The sequence below is a fragment of the Rattus norvegicus genome, chromosome Y (assembly GCF_036323735.1).
Source record: "Rattus norvegicus strain BN/NHsdMcwi chromosome Y, GRCr8, whole genome shotgun sequence".
NCBI lineage: Eukaryota > Metazoa > Chordata > Mammalia > Rodentia > Muridae > Rattus > Rattus norvegicus.
This window is the reverse complement of record NC_086040.1, coordinates 478,562-505,130: the sequence shown is the minus strand read 5'-3', so window position 1 is coordinate 505,130 and position 26,569 is coordinate 478,562. Positions and strand designations below refer to the sequence as shown.

At 44.1% G+C, this 26,569-nt stretch overlaps 1 protein-coding gene across 1 annotated transcript; it reads right to left on the bottom strand.

The window, feature by feature from the left end:
• Nucleotides 1-1,092: 1,092 nt before the first annotated feature.
• On the bottom strand, nt 1,093-23,779 carry Uba1y (ubiquitin-activating enzyme, Chr Y). The gene is made up of 26 exons (NM_001408738.1): nt 23,607-23,779; nt 21,437-21,553; nt 21,259-21,314; nt 21,006-21,174; nt 20,785-20,919; nt 20,119-20,225; nt 19,814-19,904; nt 19,000-19,132; nt 17,365-17,462; nt 17,124-17,270; nt 16,836-17,012; nt 16,622-16,726; nt 16,455-16,535; nt 15,965-16,120; nt 14,058-14,223; nt 13,650-13,846; nt 11,690-11,754; nt 11,295-11,490; nt 10,616-10,690; nt 10,320-10,509; nt 9,092-9,180; nt 2,729-2,821; nt 2,414-2,605; nt 1,746-1,847; nt 1,555-1,655; nt 1,093-1,393 (listed from the first exon to the last, which is right to left on the bottom strand). Exons 2-26 carry the CDS (start codon nt 21,551-21,553, stop codon nt 1,258-1,260), a joined length of 3,174 nt encoding a protein of 1,057 aa, NP_001395667.1. The 5' UTR covers nt 23,607-23,779; the 3' UTR covers nt 1,093-1,257.
• Between the last annotated feature and the right edge of the window lie 2,790 nt (nt 23,780-26,569).

Sequence of the window (26,569 nt, the reverse complement as noted above, 5' to 3'; positions counted from 1 at the left end):
GCTGGTGGTGAGGTGTGTGTGGGTAGGTGAGGTAGCACCCTCTCAAGCAAAAGGAAGGGGCATGTGGCGAAGAACTCTGGGAGGAGGAAGGCAGGGTGGGGAGCAGGGAGCAGGGGGCATTTGGAATGTTAACTAAAACAGACAACTGAATAAAAAGAAACGAAGCCATGTGTGTAAGAATGATACAGAGGTCTGTAGAAACGAAGAGAGGTATTGGGTCATTCATGTACATACTTCATACATATGAAATGAACATGAACTCAATTTAAAAAAAAATCCATATATAGAACAAGGAGCTAGAAACAAAGGAGACCAAAATTAAGTGAATAAAAGTTCAATGGAAGCACAGCCCCCAACTCCCCAAAATCAGGGAAATGTGTGCACATGCAAATACAGGAGACATTTCGAAGTCAAATACACGTGACCCAAAAGAGCTGCCCAAAGTAAAGGAGACAGATTACATGAAAGCCTACGCAAAACCTCTATATTCAATAAGACACAAGTTAAGCGGCAACTAATTTTAAGGCCCTTATTTCTAACAACAACTTTTTATCCTCTTATCTCAGATGAGCAACTGGCAGGGAAAAAACAATCAGGAAACAAGATAAAGACACAGGATCCCAGCCCAGCCTAGCCAGACTATGAGTCTCTGCTTCACCTGATCATCACTAGGACTGGTATGTGGCAAGAGAAAAGAAAGGGTATTAATTTTAGGCAAGGGCTGACCGCCTCATTATGGCCTTGCTGCCACAGGCTTCATTTCTCCCTAAGCAGAAATAGCAAGAGGAATGAGAACAGCTTAAGTTTCATCTTCAGTACTCTATCTGAATACTGGATAAATGTCCATGCTGCTTCTGTGCCGCTGGACTCTGAATGTCACCTTTTAACAGCTGCAGGTTAGGGGTTGGGGATTTAGCTCAGTGGTAGAGCGCTTGCCTAGCATACGCAAGGCCCTGGGTTCGGTCCCCAGCTCCGAAAAAAAGAAAAAGAAAAAAAAAAAAAAAAAGAGTTGCAGGTTAGTATAAGGACTCCCATTTCTTCCTAGGGACATCAGCACACCCGCCCTTAAAAGGAGAGGAAGACACACTACTTACTGGCTGAAAATGTATTATTACGAATTTCAGTTCTAAGCATTGTAAATAAAAACAGCACTAAACAAAGGTCTTAGGAACAAGGAAGTCTGAAATCAGGTTTTATCACAACTAGAAAGGTTTTGGTACAGACTGACAGAACTGAAAGAATGGAGTCAGTAAGAGATCAGCCGATGATGTATCGTACATAAGGAACTTCAATGTCGTCTCCACTCTCATTGTTGCAGCACAGCTCAAACACAAGGGACTTCACGTGCTGGCCCAGTTTCCGCTTTGACACACGGCTCACAATCTCTGTCATCCTGAAATCAAGGAACACGAGACTTAAGAAAGAAGAAAACAAACACAGAAGGAAAGGTGGTAGCAGATTGCAGAAAAAGAATGGGGAACCATGAGGGGCACCCTGGGTGGTTGAGAATCCCATACAAGGTTTCCACTCCCACCAGCCCGGAGGCTAACTCACGGCTGATCCAACCGTTCCTGGAGTTTGGTGGCTGGCATAAAGAAGGAATAGAGCATGGACACACCCTGGGATAGTATGGTGATTTCCAGCTTGTGCTCTGTCTGCAGAGGTTAGAAGAGATAGCAGTGGTGACTGTACTAAATCAAATATACAAGTCCCCACGAAGGGGGAGTTCACAGAAGGAGCCCTACCTTAAAGTAGTCTAGAAACTGCTTGAGGGTCATCTCTTCACCACTAGGTTGCAGTCCCTGCACATCAAAACGATCCCACAATGTCCACTTTTTATCATAGTACTAGAGGACAAAGATAAGAGATAAGAGTGTTCTTAACATTGTTACAACTGCAGCTCTATTGTCAAAAATACACTTGTGGCATTACCTAACCATGATTAGGCAGCTTGAATCTTTGTAAGGAAAAGGACACACACCACTAAGACCCTACTTTCTCCTTCTCTCATTTAACATCCCCTGTAGCTCTCCATGAAATGTTTTGTCAGCACCCTTCTGGCTGATTTTCTGCTTTCTTGAGACAGAATCTCACACTCTAGCAATACCTGGCCCGCACTACAGTTTATGTTGTCCATGTGTTTGATGGATGAACAGAGGTATTCAAATTATATCTCAGGGAAATGACCCCTTATCCGCTGTGAAGTCCCCATTCCCCATCCCAACACTAACACACACACACACACACACACACACACACACACACACACACACACACACACACGCACACACACGCACAGAGAGAAAGAGAAAGAGAGAGCGTGTGTGTGCGTGCGTGTGTGTTTGTGTATACTGGTGTACTCAGATTTCCTGAATGGTAATATCAATATTTCCTATGCTTGTAGGTCCCATACCTGGTGATACCCTGGAGCTAGAGGTGCAGAGAAGCTGAAGAAAGGCAGAGCCAAGTTGATAAAACTGTTTTTAAAAGAATCCAGTTGTTGGTGACCCTGAACCACCTTATACAGCTCCAGACACACGAGGCCAACTACAGCTGATGTAGTGGTTGCAATAGCTGGGATGATCTTCCCTGCAATCAGTTTGCTCTGTAAGACAGACAGTGGGCACCAGGGATTACTGTTTAGGAGGAAGTGGGGGACCACAGAAGGCCCAAATGAAGAAAAATCAGCTCGGGCAAGGGTCACTGGTACATCACAGACTCCCATTACCTTATGCCGGTCTGCAGGGGGAATGTCATAGTTTTCTGCCCGGAGGTTGGATGCTGCCACAATGAAATCCATGTGAAAGTTGCTGTCATCATCCTTTAAGAGAGTGAATGTCTACTCAGGATACCACTGTCTCTCCCAACTATGTACTGTTAATTCTAATAACCACATGATGTAAATGGATACTGTAGTACAGGTGTCTTTGATTTTGTCGCTTTTGTTGAAGTCAAATATAATTATACAATTCCCTCGTTCAAATCCCTCCCAACTACTGTACTTTTCCCTGTTTTCTCTTTAAAAAGCCATGGCCCTGTCTTGCTTATATTTAAATATAACAGCAAAACAGAACCTACTCAGTCTGTGAGCACTACTTTTATGCCACGATTTCAGGGATAACATCTTGGTAATGAATAAACCATCAGAAGACATTTTTCCTGCCCTCAGACTTCCTTAGTTGCCTGGAGTTCTCTGTGTATGAGGGGTCGGGGGGGAGGGTATGGTTTCCAATAATACCCCTCCCACTTTCCTCCATAGTAAGTGCCCTAAGGGGACTCTCTGCAAATTCATAGGCCACTTAGTGAAGCAGGTAGGCCAACTGTAGACCTTCACTTCTCCTTCTGATCCTCCAAGTCTAATCCTGCCCACCCCCCATATCATCCCCAACTCTGCAGAAGAATAGCTATAGCAGTCTTTCCGCTCATTTCTAGTGGTCCCTGCAGATCTTTCCCTCCTTCCCTCCATCCACACATTCCTTGCTTTGTCCCAGATCTGAACTACACGAGGCCCTCTCTAGGAAACTACAGGCCGCTCTGGTACAGAAAGCAGGTAGGCTAACTTTAACCAGATCTTCATCTCCCTCTCAGTTCCTTCAAATCAAACCTACAAGTCTCATCTCTAGCTCTTTGGGCAGACTATCTGTGGCCGCTACCCAGCCCACTTATCTCTAAAGATCCCACAGATCTTCCCCTCCTAACTCTCCTAATTGCTTTGTTCCATTCCCCAATTTCAGCAAGTCTTGAAACTTCGGAAAACCAGAAGCACAGAAGCTAACTGCATGCCATCACTTCTGCCTCAATTCCTCCAAGTTCAAGATCCAGTCTCATCCCCAGCTCTTTGGTAGACCTTCTGCCATGGTCTCTCCTAACTCTCTGACCCTATAACCATGGCAATGATTCATCAGCTCCTGGTCAAACATCCTACTTTCCCTCTCTCGTAAAGCCCTGTCATAACCCCAAGCCCATTCCCGTTCCCAAGTCTCAGGTCCCAATACTAAGAAACACATTTTACACCTGGAAAACCCAGTCCCCACACCTATCTGGACCCCACACTCCTCAGGACCAACATATCTGAGGCACAAGTAAAAAGGCTTAAACATAAAAACAGCTTTTGTGGATTTGATAAAGGTCCTTAAAGAGGAAATCAGTAAATCTCCTAGAGTAATCTATGAGAACACCACCTGAAAGTGAAAACGGATTCAAAAACGAAAACTCAAACTGGGGGAAACTGGAAGTGAAAAGCATAGGAACTTGGACAGGAACTACGGAGGCAAGCTTCACCATCAGAATTCAGGAGATGGAAGAGATTCTCAGGTGTTGAAGATACCATGGAAAAAATGAAGCCATCCATCAGAGAAAATCTGAGGCACCATGAAAAGACCAAACCTAAGAAAAATGGGGATCAAGAAAAAAGGAGAATCCCCAAGTATCAAGACCCAGGAAGGATTTTCGACAAAATCATAGAAGAAAAACTCCCTGCCCTAAAGAAATAAATGCCTATCAAGGTATAAAGAAGCATACAGAGCACCAAGTAGATTTGGATCATAAAAGAAAGACCTCTTGCCATGTAATAATCAAAACACTAAACATACACAACAATGAAAGAAGATTAAAGGGAAAAGGACCAAGTAACAAATAAAGGCAGACAGACCTATTAGAATTAAACCTGACCTAGAGAGAGACCTTCAAAGCCTTAAAAGCCTGGTGAGATGATGTTCTAGACGATGGTCAGAACACCACACCCAGCAAAACTTTTGATCACTGTAGATGAAGAAAATAAGACATTCCGAGAGAAAGAAAGAAAGAAAGAAAGAAAGAGAGAAAGAAAGAAAGGAAGGGAGGAAGGAAGGAAGGAAGGAAGAAACCCACCCACATTTAAGCAGTATCTGTTTACAAACTCAGCTGTAAAAAGGGGCTAGAAAGAAAACTTCAACCTAAGTAGGTTAGTTACACCAAAGACAACACAGGAACTATATAATCCCAGACTAGCACATCAAAAGAAGGGAGGGGCATGAATGGACAGACGGATGGACAGACAGATGGACGTGGACACACACATACACATCCCTCTGACGTACTTACTTCACCAACAACAACAAAGTTACATGTATCAACAGTCACTGACCATTGGTATCTATCAAAATCAACAGTCTCAAACCCTCACATAAAAGGCAAACACTAACAGAATGGACGGGGAAATACAATCTTATGTTTTGGCTTCATGTAAGAAGTACAGTTCAACACTAAAGGATAGACACCAATCGGCTCAGCATAAAAAGACAGAAAAAAAATATATGCCCAAGGAACAAGCTCGTGTGGCCATTTTAATACTTAACAAATAAGTCTCAAACTAAAACTAATCAAAAGAGATAGGAAAGGACAGTATGTACTCATCAAAAGAAATTCACACAAGAGGACATTTCAAGTCTAAACTTCTATGCCCCAAACACCAGGGCACCCAAGTTTGTAAATCATATACTGACCCTCACACACTCATTGTGGGAGTCTTCAATACCCCAATCTCACCAATGGACAAGTCATCCATACAAAAACTAAACAGAGATATGGTGCAACCAATGGAAGTTAACAGGTATTTACAGAACATTTCACCCAAACACAAAGGAACATGCCTTCTTCTAAGACCCCATGGAACTTCCTTAAAATTATTGACCATGTGCTCAGACACAAAGTCTTAACACATACAAGAAGACTGAAATAACACCCTGCATCCTTTCTGATCACCATGGAGATCAACAACACAAACAATAGAACTCTTACAAATCAAGGAAACTGAACAATCTTCTACTGAATGAAAAAAATGCGTCCAGACACAAACTTGTGAAATACAACACTTTCTACAACTGAATGAAAATTCAATTCTAAAAAGTCTTTAAAAGTCTCCCAGCCAAATAAGATCCAGAGCCAGATAATCTTAGCACAGAATTTTACCACTTTCAAAAAAGTTAATGCTAATACTCTTAAAATCACTCTACAAAATGGAAACAGAGCAGTACTCCTTGAGAACACAGCTTACCCTGATAATCAAACCACATAAAGACTGAAAAAACAGAGAATTGCAGACCAATTTCCCTTAGAACACAGATGCAAAAATACTCAGCGAAGTACTTGCAAACATAATCCAAGAACATTTCAAAAAGATCATCCACCATGATCAAGTGGGCTTCATCCCACTTGGGCTAGGGATGTAGGTCCTCTAGACTGGGCTAGTGCAGGGAATAAGAGAGAATAAGGGGAGAGGCACTTAAAATTATGGTGATGTGAGGGGTTTGCAGAAACCTAATAAAGTAGAAACTTTAAAGTTTGAGCTCACATGTGCAGCTGCACACACACAGACACACACACAGAGACAGAGAGACAGAGACAGACAGACAGACAGCGAGTGTGCATGAGTGTAAGCATATGAGTGGAGAGCACCAGAAGGAATGGAGGACACCAGGAGAACAAGGCCCTCTAAAAACAACTGGGCAAAGCTCCTATGAACTCAAAAAGTGAAGCAGGATATACCTGTCAATTAAAAACCCAATGGCCTATGTAGGAAAGGGTAGAATAGAAGGTGGGCCATCCTGGAGGCAGAAAGAATTCTGGGGTAGAGCCAGGCACAGGAGATTCATCCTGGGAAGATGTTACAAAATAGACACATGGAACCTGAATACAGGTAACCAGCCCTGTGGCAGAACGTAGATCAAAGCAAATGGATTATAAAAACTTACAGTCTAGTCAGAGAGGAGCCTAGCTATATGGTCAAAGTATCTGCAAATATATGTTGAGTCTGTCTGAGCCTTATTTAAGGGAGCATGGGACTGGGGGGGGGGGAAGAACCAGGACTAACCTCTACAATTTGGAGCAGTTGGTCAATACGTAATGAGATAGACTGCTTTTTTTGTGTGGATGATGCTTTTGTTAAAGGGTTTGCCCAAGAAGCTCCTGATGACGATCAGCAATGACAGGTAACACGGCACCACAGGCTGCACTAGCAGCTTGGGCAATGTCACCAAGGCAAATCTAATCCCATTACCATGACCTACCTGGAAAACTGATGGTGCTGCTCACCAAATCTCCCTCTAAAAATAAATCTATCAATCATCTTATGAAGCCCACAGGAGTCACAGTACTGCATGCTTGTAATCTCAGCATGCAGGAGGTAGAGACAGAATGACCTCAAGTTCAAGTCACCCTCGGCAACATAAAACACTGACTTAAAAACATTTGTAACCAACAGCAAATAGTCTCTGGACAGAGGACCCAAGCTCCAATTAGGGCTTTTGTAGAAGACAAAGCAAAAAATAGCTTGAACAAGGTGACATACCTTGTATGAGGTAGCTACCTCCCTAAAGCTCTTTAACACTCAGACTTATTTGACTACTCTGGTCCACAGCAGGGAAGTGGAAGCCTGTACAAAAGATGTAGGGGAGGGGGAAAAATCAAATTATCTGAATTATCTGGAAAGAGAGAGGTTGGGAGAGGTCACTCACTACTTGACACAGCAAAGCCCCAGCTACCTAAAGTAGGAAAGCTGCTTTTGAGCCCGGACAGAGCACAGGTCTATTGTGGTCAGGGTGGTGTGAGGAAAGGAGTCCTGCTGAAATGGCAGGCAAGTGAAGGGAGGAGTGTAGCAGCAGGGGGTGGGAAATTGGGGATAACCACTAGAAAGTCCCAGATGACAGGGAAACAAGGGGTTTTCCCAGGACCCAGGAGAGATGACATTAGGCGCAATACCCAACAAAGGAGAAATAGAACCTATAGAGACCATATCCAGTGGATAGGTTGAAGGATGGGCTCACCTACCCATCTCAAAAATTTTAACCAAGAATGGTTCCTGTCACAAGAGTGGAGCAGAGACTGAGGGAAAGGCCATCCACACACTGCCCCACCTAGGGATCCATCCCAACTGCAGACACCAAACCTAGACACTAATACTGATGCCAAGAAGCGCTTGCTGAAAGGAGCCTGGTACAGCGGTGTCATGATAGTCTCTCCCAGTGCCTGACCAATACAGACATAGATGCTCTCAGCCAAACATTGGACTGAGCATGGCAACCCCAATGGAGGAGTCAGAGGAAGGACTGACTGAAGGAGCTGAAGGGATCTGCAAATCCATAGGAAAAACACCACTACCAACTAATCAACGCCCCCCCCCCCACACACACACAGAGCTTCGAGGGACTAAACCACCCACCAAAGAGTACACATGAGGGGGACTCATGGCTCCAGCTGCATATGTAGAGGATGGCCTTAGGTGACATCAGTGGGAGAGGAGGCTCAATACCCCACGTGTAGGGGGATGATGCTAGGGTGGGTAGATGGGCGGGGGAGCACCCTCGTGGAGGCATGGGAAACAGGGATAAAATTGGGGTGCGGGGGTTAGGTGGGGAAACCAGAAAGGGGGACATTTGAAATGTAAATAAGTAAAATAACCAAGAAAAAGAAGTTGGTGGGTTTTGCTGTTGTCCTCTCTTTGGGTGACATTTTGTTTTCTGGGCTTTGGGAAGTCTTGTTGTTGTACTAAGTTTTGTTTGGTTCTGAGAAAGAACTTAAAAGTTTGGTAGGTAGAGAGGGAAAGAGGATCTAGAAGGACTTGGGGAAGTAGAAGAATATGCTCAAAGTACACTTAAGTTGAAAAATAAATAGTAAAAATATTCTTCTGGTGTTGTCTTTGTTCACGTCTTCTTTCTGTCATTTCTAGGAGATACCAGTTTTTTGGGTTTTTTCTTCTTTTTTTAAATCCCCTTGCTTTTACATTTTTTTCTACCTTCTCTTCCCATTTCTTAGGTGCACTTGTGTTGCAGATGTATCCACTGGACATACTGAATACTGACTGACCGTTGTCCCAGGACTAGTGAACCAATGGATCTTGAAGAAGCTCTTCGGACCACTTTACTAAGCCAGCCTAGTTCCTAACTGCATTCTATGTTTCAACTCACATATACCCACAGATGTAGCTCTCACTCTTCATCAAAGAAACTTCTCTTTTAAACAGGAGACCTCTGTAGGTCCACAATCTTGACAAAAGTCTACTGCTAGGCATCTGTGCCCACCATCCAAACCATCCCAGCTACCCCGCATCAAATACCTTCTCGAAATCAATGGGATGCATCTTGAATCCAAGCATCTTGTCTGGAGTAGGTAGTGAAGTCTTGAGTTCCTCTAGGTGGCTGTCATCTGCAGAAAGCAAAGTGAGCCCACTGCACTGCCCAGGGTGAAATCAGGACTGGGAGGAGGGTGGTGTTTATGTGGAAGAATTGAAAAAGAGAGGCATCCTGGAAGGTGTAAGGGAAGGAAAGGCGAAGAGAGAAAACACTTCCCTGCCCAAAGAGTACAGGGACGCAGGGATGAGGAATACAAACACATGAAGACCTGGAGGTCATGAGTAACAAAAATGAACACCTCACACAAAGAAGCAGCACATGCATACAAGATGAAAGATGATGAACTCAATTACCCATCAATAAGTTAATAGACTGTAAAAAGGGGGAGAAAATCGCAGGAGCATATTAATGTACAGCCATTACACTAGATAGAATGGAAAGGACACAGGAAGAAAAATCTGGTATGATTTCGTTTCTCTGTGGTTCCACTAATATGATATAGCTAGTGGTCAAAAAGATTGAAACAAAAAGGTTTTCGGGGATGGTAGAGGGTGGGAGAAGTTGTTCAATGGGCATAGGGGTTTAGTTTTAGAAGATGAAGACAGAGCTGGGGAAAAGTGATTCAGATTAAGTTCACAGAAAGATAGAAATTAGTTAATGGGAAGAAATGGCAAGCAATGGTACAGGGGAGAGACAAATATCATGAGGAGACAACTACTCTGGAAGGGAAATCGAGGAACCCTATCAACTTGGGAAACCTTACAAGAGAAGAGATTCTGCACAGAGATCAGAAGAGGAAACAGAGCGGGACACAGGAGTGCAGAAAGCGAGGTGTGCTTTAAGCAGATACAGAGAGGACAGAAACACAGAGGTAGATACATGGGTGGCAAAATAGAGGTGACCTGTAGCAAAAGTATCAAGATGCCCACAGGACAGGGAGCACTCAGGTTCTTTTTGCATGAAAATAGATCAAGAAGAAACAAGCAGGAGAATTCTGTAAAGTTAATTACACCAGGAAGGGAATGAACCATTTCCATAAGCCTGTATTGCAGAGAAATGATAGAGAACTTTGTTTTTCCACCCATCCACCTCTAAGCACAGACTAGGTAAATCTCAGAAGAAAATCATGGCCAGTGGCAAATACCAGAGGGAAGGCTGAGAGGGACAGAAGACAAACAGATGATCCCTGAACTAATGGTGAAGCATTCTCACCGACTGTGGCACTGGTACTCTGCAGCTCCTGTTCAGAAACATGGATCCTGATGCCAGACTTGGGAGCAAACTTGGGGGCTGGCAGAGACTGCAGGAGTGTGGTCACAGCAGCACAGTCCTGGGACCCTTCTAGTCCGTATGTCTGAGCAAACAGGTTGGCAGCAGCCATAACATAATCCAGATGTAGGGGCTGAAAGAAAGGTATGGCAAAGAAAAGTTAGCTTAACAACCACAGGGTAAGAGTAGAGACTCCACCACCCCCACCCAACCACCTGGGAGATCCCAAGGACACTTACATTGTTTGTGTCAAAGGTGAGTGGATGTGGACAGCGTTTAGGTCCTGACCAAAAAAGTACCCCAGAGCTTGTAAGCTAGAAGAATGCAAAGGTATGAAGAGGACTGAAGGAGAAGCACTCTCAGGCAAGTCTCAGACTAAGAAGCCTAAGTTCACCATTCTTGGACCCATGATGAGCCAAAAACACACAGCAAGTTCAACTTACCAATTTGTATGAGGCTTAGGCTAAACCAATGCAATACTAAGAAATGCAAATTACTCCTTTCTAAATAATGGCCCACAAGCCATTATCATACCTACTTCACAGATATGGCTTGCCAAGACATCATTAGGCTTGACATGACCCCACTGTCAAACACAGCCATAGACCCATAGACCCATGAACCCATAGACCGCTGTATATTTAACTATCATATTTCTCACTTAAAACTGCAACCCTCCGAGGGAACTCAGATATGACTCAGCCCACAAGTGCAGCTGGAAAGGAAACTAAGCCCCTTGCTTGGTGGGCAGGAGGAGGAAAACGCAAATGCTTACACGGAGAACTAGCCTAATCCTTGCCGTGGGGTGCTTGTGGCACTTAGGCTACCTGGAAGAAGCCAGGTCCAGACAGAGGACAGTAAGCATCCCATTTCCTGGAAATGTGTTTGGGCCAAATATACCCACTGAGTATATAATACCTGGTCTGGAGGGAAGTTGTGCAGCAACTGCTGGATGTTGTGAGAATACTGGGTGTGCCAGTGCTGGTAGGCCCAAGTCACACAGTCGGCCCAAGTCTGTGGCCTCTGCAGGACCAGGCTGCACTGTATAGCCTCCAGTACTTCCAAAGGCTGGGTGCCAGCTAGCTGCAGTGTCCGCTCCATGAACTTGGGGTCCCTATCCAATGCAAAGACCTGGATTACTTCAGAGGCCTAGAAGTAAAGTTTCTAGACAAGCCTTCTTTCTCTATGGAAAAAGTCAACCCGGACCATTTCCCATTACCCAACTCATCCACCAAGGATGTGCCTGAGGAGAGCAGACAAGGATGCCTTTGTTGGTTGGCGTCTGTCTGCTGTTTGGTTTGTCTGTTACTTACATGAGGTATTGGTTAACATTTTCGGCTGACTGCTTGAACAGTCCTTCAAACTCATCCCGAGCCCACTACAGACAGAGCAAACAAATGCATGTCAACAAAACAGGTCTCTGTACATATTAGTAATGCTTGTTCTGGGTAAAGACCACATTCAACCTGGACAATGAGGGCACCCACGTGTTCCAGACCAGTGGTTGTACTTGGCAGCCAATTATGTATCTTGTGAGAAACTGAATGGCAATATGGGTGTGAGGTGTCTGGTTTATAACAAAGAGACACAGAGAGGAAGAAGTCACCCAGGTCTCAATAGGAACTCCTCCTTTGTTTCTTGGTCTTTTGTTTGTTTGTTTATTTGTTTTCAACCCGGTTTCTGAGAACTAGGAGGTCACTGCTGAAATGGTCTGGGGCATCTATACAGACACTAGACATACAGCTTCTAAATTTTCACTCTCACACATACTAACCTGCTTTTATGACCTGTTGCAGAAGAATAAACATCCCTGTTTAAGTCTCTGATATAGCTAGCATTTACACTCATCACTGTTAGTGAATGAGTACATTCATACCACAAGATTGAGAATGGTGTCAACTACAAACCCACAGCTAAGAACTTTACCAAAGTATATGAGCAGCCCATATCCAGTGCTTAAGTGCTTTACAAAATCTCACTTCAATGCTCATTTTGCAGATAAGGAATCTGAGGACCAGACATGGCTCCTACAAAGCTACTGAACACTGTAAAACCTTTTGCACTTCTCTGTCTGCTGCACAGACACAGAGAACCATTTTATAACCTTGAACAAGAAACAGGGCAAGGTAATGTGGTTGGAACTCTCCAGTCTAGTCCTTCCTTATCTCCAACTGCTTAGCATGGCCTCGATGTACTGACACTATGAGCCTACGAGCAAACAGAAACCAAACAACCCCCCTGCCCCAGGCACTGTTGGACTGGAAGAACATAAGCAGGACTAGGCTCTGGTTTTAGTTTCCAGTGCAGCATTCAATTTCTCCAGCCAGAGGGTACACAAGATTATGTACTTGACTACACAGACAGAAGCCGCACTTAAAAACCAGCCGTCTAACTCACTTTGGGTAAGAGTTTAACAAACCAAAAACGCACTCACTATTACAGGTTAATTTAGAAAGTCAGCAGAAACAACATTAGCCGATTTGTGCAGCAAAAAGCATCATTTACAGACCATCCTCACTGTTCAGGCACATGTCCCGTGATGTTCTCTTTAAGTCTTTCCAAATTAAAAGGTTAACGTTAATTACTCTACTTAAGGTATCTTTCATACACTAGAGTTTGGATGTTTTTTCTTTCTGCCAGACCCTCCCAGGACCTCCTCAACTCCCTAGCTGCTTAACCCGTGTGCCATCTCCCGAGGAAAAGTAAAACCCAAAAGAAATAAATAAAAACCCAGCAGCAAGACAAGAAATACCAAAACAGAAAGAAGTGCGCAAAACAAAAACAAAAACAGAAACAAAAAACCTGAAGTCCATCTGGCCACGTACTTCTAGGCATGGCATCCACCCTGAAATGTGGTTGCTAGATACGGTAACATTCCATTGTAGACAATGGTTTTCCCTTTTCTGAGCACGTTTGATACATTCTGAGCTGGAACATTGTGCGGACCTCCCCGTCTTTGTGTTGGGACTTTGCTTGGTTTGAACTTATACAATTTTATGAGTGCTGTCACCAGAAGTGGATGACTCCAAAGAAACCACACATATCTGATAGATACACATGTGGGTTGATACACATATGATCTCAGAGACTTGTGACAGCACACACAAGGTGTACCCAAAGGTCAAAGTTCTTTGTGAAAGAAGGGACCCAATAGCAGGTACTCTGGATAGTGGTATAAAGACGAGAGCAGGAAACTTAGAATCTGTAGCATGAGACTGGCAAAGGCTTGATGACCTAACCCTTCCACCTCCAATTCCTCCCAAGGTTGATCACCTGCAGGGTATGCTCAATGGCATTGGGGAAGTTCTTCAGTGTGCAGATGGGGATGGATTTCTCAGGTGGGTCCTGGCTAGAGCTGTAAGATTCTGTCAAGAAGGGAACAACCACTTGCACGTTGCCCTTGGTGCCCAATGTGCCGGATTCCAGCAGAGGCTTACGATAGTAAACACAACGGCGGTCCATGTATAATCCTTCAGGGAGATGGGAAGAAATGGCAGATGAGTAGTAGGCATGCTTAGATAAAACAGGAACACGGGTCAGCTTGGTCTTCCGAATTGGTTCCAGGACAGCCAAGGCTACAGAGAAACCCTGTCTCCAAAACCCAAGACAAGACAGGAACACAAGAACCTCATCCATACACACTACCCTGCCCTTGCCCTCCTCACTCAACTCCAAACTTACGAGCATCCACATTGTCTAGAGCATTGGCCACACCATCCAGGTTTTGGAAGAAGTCATCATCATAGACGTGTTCTGTCTCAGGGCCTACTCGATTCTGGTGGCTGCACACCCTGATGTGTGGATTTATGTCACGTACTGCTGCAGCAGCAGTCTCAGACTTTAATTTCTAGATGGGAATATGAAAAATAGAGCTGTTTCCCACACACCGATGCAACGAAACTCCAGAGAGGTACCTCAAAATGTATCCGATGTCAAAACCACCTGGCTACCAACAACAGATATTATAAAAGAGATTACGGACCACAGACTGCTCTTTTATGACAGCTACATTTACATTATTCATAAAATTCTGTTGTCTTTTTGCTTTAAGGATTATAAACAAAATCTGGCCCCACAGGATACTGTGAGTACTAAAACAGAATGACCCGACAGCTATTCTCTTTTCAATTAATGACATCTAGAGTAACCCAAATAAAACCACAGACAGACTGAGTCATGTTCCACTTCTCAATAACCTCCTCGGTTTCTACTTTCACTTGTGGTATAAAAGGGGTTGTAGCCTCCTCTGTTCTTAGCCCCTCTCTCTGTAGCCCCAATGTCTTATCTTTCCTCAGGCTTCTACTACTTTTGCATGGTCAACTGTTTGCTCACATACCTTGTTTTACCCTTCTACGTCAATTCCCTTAGGACAAAGTCTTCATAAGCAGTGAAAACCAGCACTCTCCTGGCATTCCCAATTGCTGCCTCTCTGTTCCTCATTCCTTCATTTAACCATATACCACTTAGTACAACATAGGCAAAGATGCTGAAGAACAGTCTCCCAACAGCTTTTGGGGGTATAGGTCATAAGCACCACAATTTCCCATGTTAGATTTTTAAGCAGAATATTTAAAAGCACTAGTCCACTTACCACAGTATGTCATACGAGATAAGCATAAGTTATTTATCTTGAAAAATACTTCCAGTACAGAACATCCCTGAGGACTCATACCATACTCACATTTTATAAATGTTTTAGGTTACATACTCTCTTACAACAGCTGTGTCCATATGTATGTACTTTTGTATGTATGAACGTATGTATGTACACACGTATACACACATGGGGATACACACACACACACCTCTCACATATGCATATATACATATGCATATATACATACATAGTACATGCATGAACTAGTGGAATACTAGTGTACTAGTAGTACTAGAACACATATAGTACGTAGCTTTCTTTCTTTCTTTCCTCCTCCCCCCCCCCACCTCCTCTTCTTCCATTTCCCTCTCCCCCTCCTCCCCTTCTATGTTTTTGGCCATCACATCCTAGTTATACGGGAAAACAGCATCCCAGCTTCCCTGACCTGGCTTTCTAAAAGTATGGAAGAAATTTGTCCTTTCCACTGTTAGAGCAATCTGGGTGAGGAAAGATAAACAGTATTTAATACCATTTAAGTTATTACTGAGTCTGGCAGACTCAGTGTTACAGGAGGATACCAAAATGCACTCAGGAAGATTCTCACTTGCTCCAATCTTCCCAATCTTAGAGAGGAACAGGAACATTTCTTTCGTTACCTTGTAAATCTAGAGGCTAGGATGCTTAGGGTAAAAACAAAGCAAAGCAAAGCAAAGATGGATTATCAGCGAGTCAATCAAGGTAACACTGACCTATAGGGAATACCCAGTAATGACTCTATTACCCATCTTACAATGTCACATCTGCAATGCACAAGCATTCGAGCTTAGGTGGGGAGGGAGAACAAGGCAAATGAAAAAACGTGACAGGTAATTATGTCTACTGACCTTACATCTGAATGCCTGAAAAATAGGAGGGAAATAAAGAAGAGGAGAGGAAAGCAAAAACATGTAAGCCATTTAGATTGCAATCAAACAGAAGCCATCCTACTCACTGTGACATCCCAGGGGCGAAAGAGAAACTGTCTGTTCAGGTTTGACTTCTCAATGGTGTCCATGTCTGTAACTGTGATTTCTCCACCCTCTCCACAGCCAAGGCCAATCATGGCAAAGTTCTTGAGCAGCTCACAACCAATGGCACCTGCACCTACCTGGAAGTTTGGTAAACCCTCTGATCAGAGGGAATAGTGATGGCATATGCTAACCCACAATTCCTTACTCCCAAAAGAAAACACCAACAGAACACAAGATTGTGTAGTAACAAACATTCAATTCAAAGGGATGACAGATATTCCTATGGGTGACTGAGGCAGAGGGGAAGAAAAAAAAAAAAGAGAGAGAGAGATAAACAAAGCCTTTCCTCAACCAACCACAAAACAGAATAGGTGATGTGATCAGGACATGAAAACCAAAAGATCCCTCCCCAAAGGATTAGGGAAGAGATCTTATAAAGAGTGGGCAGAGCCTATTGCTAGTGTCAATCACCAGGAAGTACTTCTGCTTGCCAAGCTTCTCTTGTAGGTCTGATCCAAATACCGCCACTTGCCCATCGTAACGGTTCTGGCGCTGGATTTACGTGAATGAGTACAGACAGGTTAGAGACACTTCCTTCAAGATGTTCCCAAACGTCCCTAGTGTTCCCACAGACCTACCGGCAGGCACTTATCTTCCATGAAGGCCACTCTGTGCTCCGGGAGACATTCGAGGGCATCAAAGTACAGCCACTGCCTAATAGGCATAAACTTTCCAGAACAAGCCTGGAGAAAGAGTGTTGTCAGCAGCCAAACTGGAAGTGACAGGGACTAAAAGGCAGTGAGGGAACCAGAAGCACACAGCAGTCCACCACCCTTTCCCACTACTGCTGACCTTCATGACCTCCTGGGCAGCCAAACCACCAATGAAAGCACTCATGGGTGCCAGATCCCCAGCTGCTACATAGGCCAACTTCCGGATGAGGTCTATATCTAGGCAATCCTGCTGGACTGCTGGCAAAGATTGAGCATTCACAGCCTGTGCTAAGGTCACCATTTCTGCAGCATCCTCCTGGTTGGTCAAAACGAACCAAGATAACAGTCTATCAGGTCCTACTGCAGGAAGAACAGGTACAAGAAACAGACATACCAGAGGTCCCGGGCTGGCTTCCCACTCATTTACCTCATTATGGGGCCGAGGAGGCCTGCTGTGCTGAGTACAGAACTGATGCAGGGCCTGGAAGCCAATGTGGAGCTGAGCAGGGCGACAGCACTTAGCAAAATCTGTTATCACAAACTCTGGCTCTGCCAGCGAGGCAACTAGGGATTTCTGTGGATAACGAAGCATCAAAACCAGATATGAACAACGTATGAATCTCAAAAGCAGGAGTCCTTCCATTCACAGCCCCCCACCACCAACTCACAAAACTGATCTTCTGAGATACTTTCACTTGACTGACAATGCCTCCACGGGTGTACTCAGAGAAGCTGGAGGTATCACAGATACTAAAGGAATAGGGACCTGAAAGATCAACAAGATGGAGAACACTTCCAGTCCAATCGTGCCCTTGCCACCCTCTGAACGTCAAGTACAAAAAACTCATAGTCCAAGTCTTAAGACACACCAGGTTTTTAAAAACTGCAAACTCTACTCAGATAGGGACAAGTGAGCAAGCACACAAGCAAGCAAAAAAAGCAAAGCGATACACATCCATCAGCAAAGCGATACACATCCATCAAAGGCATGGGAGTACACAACTATCACCCCAGCAACTCAGGGCGATTCAGAGTTCAAAGCTAGCTGAGGGCTACCCATACCAAACAGAATGGCCACAATCTCACTCATACAGCTTCAGACTCCAGGGTGCTGGGGAACTGACACATCTGGCTTTTGTTTCAATGCAGAAAAACAAGAAGGGGGAGGGAACAGATGTCTCCTCTGTCTATGATCTGATTCAGAGGCTGAGAGTGAGTGCTTCCTGCTCTCTGGGCCACTCACAAGTGTCTGTATGTCTCAGACATACCCCAAAAACATATATACACACATGCAAAAATAGAATAAATTTAAAACAAGACAAAAAGAAATCTACTTGTCTCCATCTCCCAGGCGCTACGCACAAGCTCTGTAAAGATACAAGCCATAGGACCTAATTCTTCTTACACAGTTTCTGGGGCTGAAACTCAAGCACTTGTGAGACCACAGCAAGAACTTTACCGACTGATTTGCTATATTAATGTCCAGTACTTTACTAACATCTAGTGACTAAAGAGAAGAAAAAAAAAAAAAACCAAAAACCCTGTACTTGTTCAAGACAAAGCAATTCTTTTCCATGTGCTTGTTCATTCGGAGACAGGGATTCAAATGGCCCAGGCTGGCCTCTTGCTCTTGAACTGGGCTTGAACTTCTAATACTCCTGCATCCACCACCTCCTGAGTGCCAGGCTACAGGTGAACGACATCATCCACAGTGACACCCAATTTTCCTTTTTTTTTTTTCTTTAAAAAGAAAAAAACTACAAAATTTATTTACTTATTCTATATAAGTACACTGTAGTTGTCTTCAGACAGACCATGCGAGGGCATGAGATCTCATTACAGTTGTGATGAGATCACAACTTTCCAGCCATTAGTCTACCAGAACCTAGCTTAGTAATCACACACACTAGAAAGGACCTAGTCTCTTAAGACTTTTTATAGCTTAAAAGAGAAGATTTAATTGTCTAAAATAAACCAAAAAGGGGGAAAGTCAAAAGGGAATAAGAAACCAAGGAATAAGTGGGCTGTCTTGACCAATAAGCAAGAATCAGTCCTGTGTCACTCTCCCACAGTGGAGGTGGGAAACACAAGTTAGGCAGTGTTTTATCCCGGCATGTGGCTTTAATGCCAGCACTCAGGAATCAGCACTCAGGCAAGAGGACTCTGGGTTTGAGATCAGCTCAGTCTGCTGGGAAAGTTCTAGAGTGACCTCTTAGCTTCTGAGACAAGCCCACATCACAGGGCCAACCTTCCCTTTGTCCTCTGCCACCACTTCTCACCCTCCTTCCCCAGGCTTGCCATACCCAGAACTTTGATCTCCATAGGACCAATGCCATTCAGTTCACTCATGCCTTGAACTTCTGTGAAAGAGACAAAGTCACCACTTTCAAATCCATGCCGGGTTTCCTCCAAGCAGGTGACAATCCCTGGATTCTCCTGGTTAGGGAGAAAAGGAAAAAGAAAAAGAAAAAGATTGAGAGTTAAGCTATGTACGTACAGTGTGGCATGCTTATAGTCCCACCACTGTGGAAACTGAGGCAGAAGGTTCACCCTAGCCTTAAAATCACCCAAGAACAAACAAGTGAAAAACCACCCAGGATTTTCAGTCAAGGGCAGGCTGACAGCCACTAAGGAGTTTTAATTTACCTCAGTGACAGGCTACTCACCTATTTAGTGGTAGATCCCAAGTTCAATTGTTAGGTGAGGACAGGGGAAGGAAGGAGAAGGGGAACGGGAAAAGAATAAAAAAATGAGAGGGAGGGCTGGAGAGATGGCTCAGCAGTTAAGAGCACCCGACTGCTCTTCCAGAGGTCATGAGTTCAATTCCCAGCAACCACATGGTGGCTCACAACCATCTGTAAAGAGATCTGATGCCCTCTTCTGGTGTATCTGAAGACAGCTACAGTGTACTTATATATAATAAATAAATAAATCTTTAAAAAAAAATGAGAGGGAATGGGAAAAGAAAGGGAGAGGAATTCTCAAGACAAAAATAGGTGAGAAAGGAAGGAGAGGAGAGAGGGTGGAAAAAGGAGGGTGAGAGAAAAGGAAAAGGAAAGGAAAAAAAAAAGTAACTGCCTTTCTTTGCAGGAGGACCTAAGGGGCTAGTCTCCTTACCTTAGTGATCATTGAAACCATAGCACTGAGTGGCTGTTCTCCATTTGCATCAGTGAGAATCATTTCCTCTCCAAAGTCACAGAAGAGTTGTCTAAGGAAGGAGGCAATGGGCGTGGTGATTTGGACCAAGTACAGGACCTTCTGACACTCAAGGTACTGGAGCAGATCAGGTCATGCTCAAAACACACAGGAAAAAATGAAAAATCATTTCAAATCTGGTTGGTGGGGGAGGACATGAAGGCTTGGGAGACTCTTGGCCTATGTTTGGTAGAAGTTAGAGAAGAAAGAAGCAAGTAAGCACTCACCCAACTAGGCCCCGAGTGTCTGCTACTACCAGCTTGATTCCATGGCTATGGCAGAATTCACCCACCTGCAGCTGATATTCCAAAGGAGTGTTGGTAAGAACCACCACCTGTAAAGACCAACAGGCTCAGGTTTAGGGTGGAGCGAGAGAATAAAAAAGCTGACAGAGGTGAAGGAGAAGGGGGAAGAATCCAATCTCCAGGATCTGCTGGCTCAGCCTTTTGTCACATGGACACTCGAGTGAGTCTCAATGGGTATCAGACATAATAAGGGTCAGAGAACAGCTTTAAAAAACACTACCAACTACAGCAAGAATAATAGCACTGCTGGACAAACAAGGTCTGATGACCAGCTAAGTTCATTTATCTGGTGAAAATAAGACAGCTTGGCTACCTACAGCCAGGTTATATTCAACAACAATTACCCAGTCAACCTGGGTTTGCTCTCATCACACCTGCTCATACGACAGTCTGAGAATTATACATGCAGGTGCTGGGCTCCAGATCTCACTATAAACACAACACCCTTTTGAGAAGAATCTGCCCCTCTGGGGCCACCTACATCTCCTAATTTTCCAAAACTAAACCTGTCAGAAGGTGCCAGCCTAAATGACAACAAAGCTGAAAGAATAAGGCAGCAAGAATGGGGATATACTAGTACCAGGATACCTGAAAACCACTAAGGAAGTCGTCAACTAGAGGTCCAGTGTAAGTGTGCACAGGAACATAACTGTTGAGTTCAGCAAGGCGTGGTTGGGATACCTCAGCTCGATTTTTGCCAATATCTTCCTCATGCAGGTAGAACTGTAAGAATGGGATAGGAAGATAAGACTGCAACATAAGCAGTGCCCATGCTGGAGCCTAGGCAAAGGGAAGCCAAAGAGAGATACCTGGGAAGACAGATCAGCCCACTGGGCAGTGCCCTGGTCATGGAGAGTGACAGCCTTGACCCCACCAAGGATGATATTCTTGGCAATTTCCACACCCAGACCCTGCAGGCCTGATATCAGTACACTGGACGTCTGGAGATGTTTCATTGCCTCATGACCTAGTACATACCTGTCAGCAAAGAACTCTAGGTTAGGGTCTGCCCCGCTAGGTACTTCTTCCCAATCTCCACCTCCCATCCTGGGTACCACTCACAGCTGGCGGGAGTAAAGGCTTTCATCTATATCCATTTCCTTGTTTTTTGACATTCCCTAAAGATGAGCACAGAGTTCCAGGGGAGATAAAACAGTAATGAGACTTAGACATTTGGAAAAACAAGAGGTACTTCACCACCTCCGCTGAGAGTTTCCATCTTGACAAAAGCCATACTCACGCTGTTTGGCCCTGGGGGTGCGCCAAACATCACAGAATGGGTAGAAGGCCAACTAGAATCCACCTCAGAGTCAGGTCCAGACACTCTGCGTTTCTTGGACAGGACCGAGCTGGACATCTGAAAAAAATAGGGAACATCACAGCTGAGGCCCTGTGGCAGAAACATTCTCTTCACAAAAGTTTTGTCTGTGTGCGTGCGAGTGTGCCTCGCTACCCTTCTGTGAGAGAAAAAGCACTGAATCTGTATATCTGACATAAGTCAAACTAATGTAGCTCTTCATGGTCAGTGTAGAGGGCAAAAAGTGTTTGTGCACAGAGATAAGCACTAGAGAAACCAGGAAAGTTAAACAAGCAAACAGGCATCCTTCAAAGGAAAGAGATGTTTACCTGTCTTCCTCCTGGAATGCTAGGAATAGGTGTAGTTTACACCATGGTGACATTTTGCTGATGAGCCACCCGTAACCCAGAAATTGTTTTACCCATTCCAGAACCTTTCTCTCTAAATCCTGCACATTGCTTCTAGGCCATAAAAGCCATTCTTATGAGTGATGTGACTGTACTTATCAACAGCCTCAGTGGTTCCTATGCTACCTCAGGGCCAGGTCAATGGCCCTAGATCTCTGGCACTATTCTAATCAATAAGTCCCATCCTTGTGGAAAAAAAAAAGTCAGGGTGTACTTTGTAAAGAATCTCAGTGTCTTAAATTTGTTGTGTACTTGGGACTGAATTATTATTATTAGAACGCGTATCTCCAAAATTGTGCTCTGTGAGCTCAAGGACAAGGACAGACTCCGAAATCTTGGCCCAAGCACCAGTTCCAACATCAGGCTGATCCCAGTTTCATTCATAGCTCATCCTGATGGTTTACTTGCTGTAAAGCCTGCAAGGATGCTACAAAGGGTATATCAGAAGTTTAACAGTTTATATCCAAAAGAATCAGTGAGCAGACACTGATAAGATACCAAACCGAAACTGGGTGTCTCTAAACAATAAAACAGAATTCCACATTATATGCTGCCAGAGAAGTAGGGAAGGAAGGGCCAGTGAAAGGATAAGAATTACAGAGCCCTGACAAATCAGACTGGGAGAGTGACAGCAGATGGACTATACCCTCCAAAAATTCCAGTCTAGTCTTTTGGGAAGTTCTTCACATAACTAAAGTTAATCTGCTGAGAGAGTCAAGCGACTAAGGAAAGTGGAGACTATACCACAAAGGCAGACAAGTCTAAGTACACTCACACAAAATGTCTACAGACTGGCTCTAAGAAGTCTTTTCAGGGTGGTATGTGGGCACTACTACTCTGACGTGAAATCCATCTCACAAGACAGATCTCATGTAAAACATTATGTCTGTGCTGGACCAGAGGAACAGGCAAATCCATGACAAAGATGTCAAGCCTAGGTGAATCACTGCTAACTCTATGTCTAAAATCCTGGTGTTTTTCTCTAGGAAAATGAAAAATGATAACCAAACAAAATAAAACCAAAGAAAAACAACAAAAACAAAACAAATCCCCAAACAACAAAGAAACAAAACAGCAATTTGTCCTTTTTGTCTACTTTTTTTTTTTTTGGGGTTCTTTTTTTTCGGAGCTGGGGACCGAACCCAGGGCCTTGAGCTTCCTAGGTAAGCGCTCTACCACTGAGCTAAATCCCCAGCCCCCTTTTTGTCTACTTTTATCTTAATTATATTAACTGCACAAATTAATAACACCCCATATCTTATTGCCTATATGCCATGATAACCAACTCACAATCCCCTTCCACACACCAAAATGATTTTAGAGGAACCTATGTTGCTGACGTATTAAAAATCGAGGAAAACGCTTTATAAAAAACGAGGAAAAGGAGGGATGGCTGCGGTTAGAGAGGTTGACCCAAGACTGGAGATCCCCAAGCATGTCGATTCCCCCACCCCCACCCCCACCGCCACCGCCACCCCCACCGCCACCCCCACCCCCACCCCCACCGCCACCCCCACCTCTCCGGACCCCATTCTGCCTACCTGCCTGTTGCCCCTGAATCTAGGATAAGGGCATTAAACGGAGTTCCTTAACCTGATAGGAATCCCTTCACTGTACTGTCCCTGCCAGGCCGCCCCTACCAACAAGCCCTGGCGTCACGGCCCAACGGCTCCCGAGGCCCCCACCACAGAGCCCCAGATTGTTACCAATGCTGGTGCCTGTTTGCGCTCCCTGTCGCTCTCTTCGTACTTTCTCTTCCTCGAAGACGTGGTCCCAGGATGGTGCAGCCTCCACCTTCAGGTCCCTGACCAGTTTTTTCAGAAACTCCTTCCACAAAAGGCGCGTCCGCGTCCTCACACGAGGAACAAGATGGCGCTGGCCCGGCCGGAAACGGAAGGGAGGAGCTTGATCCACGTTCCTCATGAATCATTTATGACGTACTGAGCCTGCAGAAATGAATATTCAAGAGGAGGGCAGAGCTTTAATGCGGTGCTGGGAGCCTCAGTTTTCTGAGACTATGTAGCGCCTCACAGAAATGATCATTGCGCCCCCTGGAAGAATGAAACCACAGCAAAATCTGCTGGGAAATGCTTACAATACAGGCTGGTAATAGAGAGTGGCAGGCGAACGCAACATAGAACATGCTTTGAACGTTAAAGCTCTTAAGTCACTTGCCTGTACTGTGGGATCTTTCTTCTACAACCCAGCAAATAATACATACGTATGCTTGTTTAGACTTCGTGCCCGCTTTTCTAAAGCAGACAACATCAGCTATGGCGGTCAGAACGGCTTATTAAATATGACTTGTACCTTCAAAAGAGAAGCTGAGGAAATGTAAACCCGCCATTATGCAACAGAAGAATATGGATTCCAACACTGTAGGGAGAAAATGAAATACAATCATTGTTGTAAAATTGATGTATTGTTGCACAAAGTGTACTTGAATGCGTAATTAAATATGAAGGACACAGAGGAGGCAGGCGACATTTCATTTTAATGTACTGAAGAGAGAGGTGTTTTGGTTTGTTCTTGTTTGATTGGTTGTGGTTTATTTTTCCATTTATTTAAAATAGATCTCTTTCTCACTTCATATATCCTGATTATGGTATCTCCTCCTTCACTTCCCAATACCTGAATCCATCAATTCTGTCCCTTTTTGATCCCCTTCCTTTCTGTCTCTTATTGTAAAAAACAGGCTTTTAATGTTTAATAATAAATTATAACAAGATAAAACATACTAAAAAAAAAGGAAGAAAAGAAAGAAAAAGTAGGTACAAGAATCAGAGACCCCCTCACAAATACCATACAAACACTAAACTGAAACCCATATATATATATACACAGAGGTAGAGACCTAAGGAGGTCCTGTGCATCCAGCCTCAGTCTCTGTGAGTTCATATGAGCTTTGCTCAGTTAATTTAGAGAGACTTGTCTTTTCTTTCTGTCCTCCATTCCCTTTGGCTCTTACAATCTTTCCAGTTACTCTTTCATGAGGTTCCCTGAGTCCTGACTGGAGGATTTGATGAAGAAATCCCATTTAGGGATGAGTGTACCAAAGCTTCTCCCTCCCCACACCCTGTTTCTACCCCACCCCCCCATTCTGTATTATTTCCCATCCGCTGCAGGAGGAAGCTTTGATGACTGAACAAAGCTGTATGAGTACAGCAAAATGCCCTTAACAGTCATTCCGTTGGGATCTTTTAATTTTATTTTTCTATAGATTGGTAGTATTTGCTTTTAGGTCACTGGGCTCTTTAGTCTCAACTTCTTGGCCACCCAAGCAGTGTCAGATATAGGTCTGATGGAGGGAGCCATAAGTCAAGGCAAATATTTCTAGTTAGCCCTCAAATATGTGACATAGATACCATAGCATGTCTTGGAGGTAGGATAGCATTATACATCAACAGATTTGTGGTTGGTACCTTCTGCTGGCCTTCAGGAACAAATAAGCACACATGAGTGAGTGAGCACAGTCTCAGCTACATGAGGCTCACAATACCGCTCTTCCCAGCACATAATTGAACCACAGGTGTGGAAATAGATGTAAACACTATTCATTAATGCTGAAACATCAAAATCTTAAGTTTGCTTAATCATCGTAGGAGGCGGAGTCCGATGTCAGAAGACAGAATGAGCCAAGTGAAATAGTTCAGAGAATCATGGGACCCATCCGTAATCAACCAAATTTTCAGTGAAATATGAAGGGCAATGGTCCGGCAAAAGGGTAAGGAAGGTATCCCATGCACTTGAATCTAAAACACTGACCTTTCTACATCAGCTGCAAGAGCATTACAAGAGGCCAGGGTTAAAAATAGCTGTAAGTTCCCCATATGTGTGTATGTACATGTACCTGTCCTTCAGTCCTTTTGTAAGCATCCATGATTCCAAGAAGAATGATATCCAGATTCAAGTAGCATGTAAATGCAAGGAGTGTTTTATTCTGTAGAAGTTCTGCATGCTGGGGTCTCCCATTATCAAGATAGATACCCGAGTGAGCTTGCAGGTTTGATTTAAAGCACATTGGGGAATTCCCAGGTAGGTGACCTTATCCCGCTCTATCTCTTAGGGAATGTTATTGGAGCATGGAGCCTGGAATCTGTTGTTGAGTAATTCAGGGGTAGGTGGCCTGACCTTGTTATATCTCTTTTTTTTTTTTTTTGGTTCTTTTTTTTTTTTTTTTTTCGGGGCTGGCGACCGAACCCAGGGCCTTGGGATTCCTAGGCAAGCGCTCTACCACTGAGCTAAATCCCCAAACCCTTGTTCTATCTCTTAAGGACATTCAGAACTATTACCTGGGTGTGAAGGCTGGATACTGTTGCTGAGCCATTGTCCTTACTTTAGGCCAAGTGGTGGGGCAGTTTCTGACTAGTTGCATGAAGCCTCAGTTTTTAGTCCTAATCTCTTGAACTGCCAATTTGAGACCTGTCATGGAGTCAGCCTGTCTCATCATTTCACCCTCAGTTTGGGCCATCTCCAATCCTTGAGAGATTTTAATAAAACTGTTCTGAAACAAACCAAACTAAAGCACTGATTATGCAGAGACAGTAAGTCAAAGCTAACATCAGTAGAATCTGGCATGGATTCTTTGACCACCCCTGAGCAGCCAACATAGAAACATCATTCGTCATCTAAGGCTGCACAGAGTCCTCCCTACTAGAGGAACAGCAAG

What these genes read in the sequence shown, in the direction of transcription:
- Uba1y (NM_001408738.1), bottom strand. Translation starts at nt 21,553, where the DNA reads ATGTCCAGCTCGGTCCTGTCCAAGAAACGCAGAGTGTCTGGACCTGAC. An exon ending in TATGGAGATCAAAGTTCTGG is followed by an intron (nt 17,463 to 18,999) that starts GTATGGCAAGCC and finishes TTGATCTTTCAG; the next exon opens with GTCCCTATTCCTTTAGTATC. An exon ending in CCCCTGCAGACCGGCATAAG is followed by an intron (nt 2,606 to 2,728) that starts GTAATGGGAGTC and finishes TCTGTCTTACAG; the next exon opens with AGCAAACTGATTGCAGGGAA.